Source organism: Nylanderia fulva, unplaced genomic scaffold (genome assembly GCF_048542155.1).
Source record: "Nylanderia fulva isolate GAGA-0341 unplaced genomic scaffold, ASM4854215v1 Scaffold77_91711_551806, whole genome shotgun sequence".
NCBI classification, from domain to species: Eukaryota; Metazoa; Arthropoda; class Insecta; order Hymenoptera; family Formicidae; genus Nylanderia; species Nylanderia fulva.
In genome coordinates this window covers 34544-41554 of record NW_028191134.1, presented here as the reverse complement: position 1 = coordinate 41554, position 7011 = coordinate 34544, and the positions used below count along the sequence as shown (strand labels likewise).

The 7011-nt window shown below is 38.6% G+C and overlaps 2 protein-coding genes across 2 annotated transcripts; one reads left to right on the top strand and one right to left on the bottom strand.

Moving 5' to 3' along the window:
* The first annotated feature begins 1588 nt into the window (after positions 1-1588).
* On the top strand, positions 1589-2131 carry LOC146719396 (uncharacterized). Its single transcript, XM_085490192.1, has 2 exons — positions 1589-1895; positions 2031-2131. The coding sequence occupies exons 1-2, from the start codon at positions 1589-1591 to the stop codon at positions 2129-2131; spliced, it is 408 nt and encodes a 135-aa protein (XP_085346318.1).
* Positions 2132-3064: 933 nt separating this feature from the next.
* On the bottom strand, positions 3065-3856 carry LOC146719395 (uncharacterized). Its single transcript, XM_085490190.1, has one exon. The coding sequence runs from the start codon at positions 3854-3856 to the stop codon at positions 3065-3067; it is 792 nt and encodes a 263-aa protein (XP_085346316.1).
* Between the last annotated feature and the right edge of the window lie 3155 nt (positions 3857-7011).

Here is a 7011-nt window from a genome sequence, read left to right as displayed (position 1 = left end):
GGAAAGAGAGGGGAGTTTTAAAGGATCTGAAGATAGTAAGGGGGAGATATTAATCTAACCCTTAAATGGAATATTTAAAGGATCTGTTAGGAGAATTGGAGAGGGGAGAGGGTAAAGAAATAAAAATCGAAATAGTAAATGGGATTGTTGTGGTTAGCAGTGCAAATAACACCTCCATCTTTGGTAGGGTGGTAGATAAATTGGGGGATATAAAGATTATTTATGAATCTCCAGTTGTGGTACTGGAAAGGATGTGTTTAGAGGAGAATATGAAAATTATAGGGGGAGGTGAGTATCTCAAGGATACTTTTAACACTTTGATTCAGAGATATTCCAAGTGTTACGGTATTTTTATATTCTTTAAGATTAAGAGATTGTTCCTTTTTAAGTTTGGGGAGTTGGAGAGTGAGAGTGAGTATTTAACTAGGAGAATAGAAGAGGGTTATTTACTTAGAAGAAGAGAGTATGGGAGAGTTAAAGAAGAAGGATTTAGCAAGGAGGTGTTCAGTAGAAAGGTACACTGGGAAGAGGAGGATCTTCTAAATATAAAAAAGAGGGATCTTTCAGAGTGTAGGGTTATTGGTCAGTTCTTAAACTCTTTTCTTGTTTTAATGGTGGGAGAGTGTCTTTGTTTGGTGGATCAACATGCTATCTCAGAGAGGGTTAGATTGGAAAGAGTTTTAGGGGAGAGGGGAGTGGATTGGTGGATGGAGAGTGAAGAACTGAATGAGATTAAAGAAATGGCTTGTAAAGGTGCTATAAAATTTAATAAAAAATTGAATTCTGGAGAGATGGAGGAGATGGTAAGAGAGCTCTCAAAATGTAAATTTCCTTTCATCTGTGTACACGGAAGACCCTCCCTTTACGTTTTAAAGAGAATAAATAAACCTTTCTATTAAACCAACCTTTGAAAGGTGAAACTTTGCTGTTTTAAGAAGAATTGCGACTTTTAAGGTTTTAGAAGATGTAGAAAAAGGGGAGAATGAAACAAAAAGAAGTTCTATGAGTGATAGAAAGGACATAATCAAAGCTGGTACCTTACCAATTACTGAGGATGGAAAGATAATTTTAATTTCAAGTCTCCATGGGAATGGGTTTGTTCTACCCAAAGGTAAAATTAAATCCGGGGAGAATCCGAGAAAAGCAGCGGAAAGAGAGACGGCTGAAGAGGCTGGGGTGAAGGGAGAAATTAAAGAGGTACCGTTTTACAGGTGTGGAGAGGTGGAGTGGTACCTTCTAGAGGTGAGGCAGATCGAGAGTTGTTGGAAGGAAATGGAGAAAAGAACGAGAATTCTATTTACCACTGAGGATGTACTCCTTGATGAGCTAAACAAAGTAAATGAGAAAACCAAAGAGATAATAAAATACGCTAAGGAGAATGACTTAATCAAGCCCCAGCTCTAATAAACTTAAAAATAAAATGTGGGAAGTGTCTGACACACCCTCCTACCAAAAGATGGATGCTCTTTTCACTTCACTCTCTCTATGAAAATGGAATCTCCACGGGAGAGATTCCCTCCATGGTTTGTTATTTTCATGGGGGTACCAAAAATTCTACTAAAAAAATTAAAAATTCATCCCCTGCAAAATGGCAGTGTCTATGGTAATGGTAGATCAGATGATAAATCTTGGGATCTCTTTGATATCAATGCAGGTGTTAAAGAGAGTTGATATGACGGATAAAAAAGTGTTGTGGTCATTGAGAGGAGCATACATCTTCTCGCAAACACTCCTTGTCTTGATGTTGCTGAGGATTCAAAGTAAGATCAAAAGGGAGAATGACCAGAGGAAGGTGAAGATAAGAAAGGAGGTAACTTTGTTTGGCCAAAATGATGAGGAGGAGGGAGATGATATGGTTGAGATAACTTACAGGGAGTATGATGCCAAAGAGTGTGGTAAAGCTTTAAAAAGTACAATTTTACAACTTCTTATCATTTCATTTCTACACCTCAAATGGAACATTCCCCAGCCTCTGGTGATACAGAGTATCTCTCCATTTAAAGGTATCTTTTTAAATCCTCTTGTTATAGCTCATTTGAGGAATAAGCCCGTTATAAGGCCCTTTGAAGAGAACAAGCTTTTTCAAAAGTTGGAGGTAGAGCCAGAAAAGAAGAAGAAGAAGGATGAGTAGTTAAAGGTGCTATTTGAGCGATCAGTGATGGTATCTCCTATAAAATAAAAATTTAATTTAACTTTGATCTTTTTTAAATAAATAATAAATTTGGGATCCCCGGAGGGTATGGTCGAGTCTTATGGAGCAAACGAGGAGGAGAAGAAGGAAATACACATAAGAATACAACAATTGCATAGAAAAAGGAAGTTGACCATAATCGAGGGGATACCAGAAAGCCAGACCGGTGAGATACTGAAAACACTCAAAAAAAAGCTATCTTGTGGTGGGAAGGTGGACAAAGAGAAGGGTGTGGTTCAATTGCAGGGAGACTTCTCTTTTGTTATTAAGGACCACATTGATCCACTCTTCTCTGAATACAAAATTACCATTCATGGTGGCTAATAAAATGATGCCATAAATTTAAATAAAAATTTTATTTAACCTTCTCGATTAGCTCTCCCATGAGGCTCAACCCCTCTTCGGTCAACTTCCTTCCCTTGTCAGCCTTTGCTACCCACTTACACCTCTCGAGGTCTTGTAAAATATGTCTAATATGACCTGTGGAGCCCTTAACTACCTTAGAGGGTCTGGACCCTCTATTCTTCTTACATCCATATCTAACAGAAAGAGAGGAGGTGCCAACACCCCATGGGTGGTTATCAACAGTGTTAATACAAAGTCTCCTGAGAATAGATGCTGCTCTTTTGTAGTACCAATCACTCTCGTTGGGGGGCATTTCCTTTCCATGGCTGGTCTTCATAATATCAACATCTTTAGGTATCGTCAATACTCCAGAGTTCTTTAAGTGCTCAGCAATCACTCCATTCAGCTCGTGTGGTGATACATCATGGATTGGCACCTTTAAAGCTCTCTTCTCCATTTGGGAGGGGTGAGTTATAAACTTTTTAAAAATTTTTCGTGAGGGTATGAACAGGTCAATAGGTTAGCATTCTAAAAGATGTGAGAGAATTTCTCACCAACCATATAAACAGTATCTTCCACCTCTTCCGTAACTTCGCTCTCAGTAAATATCTCCTCAACGGTATCTTTCGCTTTCTTTCCCTTTCTGAGGTGTACGTGTATTATCGGTGCAGTAAGACCATGGATTACAACAGAACTAAGAACTATACAGCATATTAAAGGCAAAAGCACTTCGCTTATTTCTCTTGTAGCGGAAATGTGGTCTAATTCGCGCTTTGCATGATAGGCAAGGAATATAGCACCCACGCCTATGGGTCCAAACCACCCGGCAAAGAAGGCTTCTCTAGTACTGAGAAGTTGAGGAACAAATCTTTTAAATATCATGACACAGGGTAACCTCCTAAACAAGATAACTAGGATGGAAATTATATAGTATTCTGCTTTAAACTCATCCCACGGTATTATAGCACCAAAGAATATGAAAAATGCATGATTTACCAGAAGATCAATGATCTCTAAGAGACCTGATTCCTTTACTTCCATCAGGAACGCTTTGTCCCAAGAAAATATCATACCACACATAAAACAAGCCAAGATATCATCGCTCCCCAGTAAAGCAGTTACACCAGTTACCAGTATAGCCAATGCTATCATATAAACCAGAAACGATTCCTTGTCTATGAAATTCTTTTTTTTGCTAGCCTTTAATAAAAATCTAGCTATGTATCCCAGAGTTATTCCAATGAAGATGCTAAAAAGAACCTCATAAAGCCATGTCTTGGTGACCCAAGATCTTAGAGCATCTCCTGGTGGCTTGTCCATAAAGAGAAGTGGGAAAGATAGCAGTGGGAATCCCAACCCATCGTTAGAACCACTTTCAACTATCAACAAATTTCATGTCTTGATAAACATGATAAGGGATCAGATGTACACAAAACCCCAAGAACATTGCTTTCAGAAGACCAAGGGCACAGTATGTCTCAAGAAGTTTAGAGTGAATTTCTACTATCGAAAGGAACCAACATTTAACTCTAAAGCGTAAAAAAAACAAAAAAAAAAAAATACTCCAACTTGTAACGGAATAAGCGAACGTGTTAATCAAGTGTGGAAGAGTTTTAAGATGCTATCATAAACTATCATTGGAGGAAGTATGTAGGAGAATTAACATAGCACGTCAGAATAGTCATCATAGGGGAATCAATTTAAGTCCTTATGAATTAGTTCATCAAAAAAGTGCTAGATCCTCTAGGTAGAGAACTAAGAAACCATATTAGTGAAGCCTTGGAAACGTCAAGAAAATTAGGTGAACTCAATAACAGAATCAAGAATAAGGGAAGGAAGCTAACATTAAATATCAAAAGGGAGATATAGTTTGGAAAAGAAATTTATAAGAAAGAAACTTGAGCCTTGTGGTACCCTTGGGGTACCGCTGCAGCCTGCAGGTAAAGATCGTACAAAGACTGAGTTTGTGGTGATCTTTCCTGGTATTTGTATCTCTGGTATTCCAAGTCTTGTGATGTAAATAAAGTTTTATTTAAGTGATCCATGTTTCTTAGAACTACCATTCATTTCCAAACTTCTCTCCTTTTATACCTTTAGTCTGATCGGAATATGCAAGATCACTTCCGGTTCGGGATATAGATTTCCTTTAACGTAGATATGTTGATCTTATCAGTGATCAGATCACGATGTAAAAAATTTGCTGATATCAGATCAGCGGGGTACCATAAGCCTTTTATTGGATTGGACCCTTCAAAGTAATACAATATCCGCTAATGGAAATAGTTTGATAATAACTGATAACATTAAGTCTTACAAGGTAAACATTAAACATGTTTTCCTTGATACAAGGAGGGGAAGAGATGTGGTGGTTATAAACACACCACATACAAAGAATATGAGGATGAAAGAGATAAACCTCCCTGCCAAGCTGAAGATTTGTCCCTGTGCCATCTGACCTAATAATCAGTAAAAGGTTTGCATCATGATCTTAACAGTGATAAGATCAGTGTGTATTTATGGAAGATCATTTCCATATTGGGATGATACAAAAGTATTTAAGAAGAGCTGGAGAAGAAAAGGGATGAAGGAGATGATGAGAAGAAATCAAGATATGGTTTCACCCAGGAAAAACATGAGCCAGTCAAGACTCCATGGGGATTCCAAGAACATAAATAAAGATATTATTTACCAGTATAAACCAACATCAGTGTATAATCACTAGGTGAAAACCGCCCCAAAGGGTACCACAGAAGAAACATGGGATGTTATCGGATAGGATTATTGATAATCCTAGGATAACAGTTGTTACCCCGTAAGATTAGTAAGTTAAAGGGAATAACCCTTACTTCTTCACAGGGATTTATAAGCTCTTATTTAAATAAAGCCCTGGTTATTTATAAAATTTTATATTATGGTGAAAAAGAACGAGGAACAAATGTCACGTAAGGGTGACAACAGTAGCTCCAATTTAAATATTTTTATTTAAATAAACCCCAACATTTTTAAAAAAAGAGATTATTTTTTATGATTAAGAAAAAGGATATTGGGACTCAAGAGTCCAAGTCTAGTCAAGGCAACATGGGACATCCAGGACTTCATGGGGATCTTAAAATAAGTGATAAAGATATTAATTATAACTACAAACCATATTCGCCTTATAATTTTTATTTAAAGACCGCGGCGGCACCCAAAGGGTGCCACAATATGAACCAGTTTATTTAGCTGTCTCTTCATTTTTACAATGATATATGTGGTGCCCTGATGGAGAACACCACATTTATCCCTTTCAAGGGATAAAGATTCCACAAAGGCTATCATAAGCCGGCTGGGATAATCACCTTTTTAAAGGAATAAAATTTTAACCCCTCATGGGTGAACTAAAGAAATTAAATAAAAAACATTTAATCAAATCATCCACTGGAGATAGAGATGACTCCCCCGAGTCATTATTTGACTTCTATCTCCAAGCTGCAGCGGTGCCCCAGATGCACCATAATATAATCTGCTATTTAAATAAATTCTCTCAGCTTTCTCTAGAAATAAACCAATTATGATACTAAAAAGGATGTTCTAACACCTCCTCGTGGACCAGGCAGGAGGTCTATTCCCTACGTAGCCATACCTTATCCCTGCAGCCCCCAACAGGGGGCTCGCGTCTTTTGGTGAAGAATCGAGCTGAGCATTTTGAGCCTAATATGAGGCTTGGTATAGTACCGGGTAAGGGTAATGATTAGAGGAGGCTGCTCCCCGTGGGGTCCTTATGACTGATCTGCGTTCATACTGAGGCGTGAGGTAAGCAAGCTGCAGGAAAGGGGCCGAGAAGGCCGGCGTGGAAAAAAGGGGTGGGTTCAATAAAAAAGAAAGAGCCAAACAATTTCAAAAAGTGGGGGCAAGTAGCCGAGTGGGCTGGCCTCAAGATCACAGGTCCGAGGTCCTGGGTTCGAGCCTGGGCGAGGTGGTAGATCCCCAAAACCCGGCGGTGGTGTGTAAGCTGGGTGCTCCTGGGGAGGGGGCGGCAAGCTGCTGCCGCAGCACAAATTGGTGTGTTCTGTCTTTGACGGAGCCACGACGGTGATGAGGTGCAGTACCACCTCCTCACCACCCTCCACCAAAAATTCTCCCTAGAACCAAAGGGCACAGCCCATGGTCAGCGCTAGTTGCGCAGTGGATCAATAAATAAATTGATTTCATTTAAAAAAAAGCAGATCTAAAAAAAGTTTTTAAAGATCAGAATATATCCTTATATGTTCTATTATCTTTTCATAGGCATTATGTGTGAACCTTTTTCTCCATAGTAACTCCCATAGGTAATCTTTCTTGTCTCCTTTTCTAAATCCTCTCATTTTTTTCACCTTTTCCTTATGTTTACACCAATATGATTCTATATGCTGGGTATGCACACCTGTTACAGGATCAACAAAGTTTTCTTTGTGGTTGACAGAATAAAATTCATATCCTCTTTCTCGTATTCCTGG

Excerpts from the sequence above, each read along its gene's own strand:
- LOC146719395 (XM_085490190.1), bottom strand. The coding sequence starts at position 3,856 with ATGGACAAGCCACCAGGAGATGCTCTAAGATCTTGGGTCACCAAGACA.
- LOC146719396 (XM_085490192.1), top strand. The coding sequence starts at position 1,589 with ATGGCAGTGTCTATGGTAATGGTAGATCAGATGATAAATCTTGGGATC. Across the intron at positions 1,896-2,030 it reads GTATGATGCCAAAGAGTGTG|CTCATTTGAGGAATAAGCCC; the intron begins GTAAAGCTTTAA and ends CTCTTGTTATAG.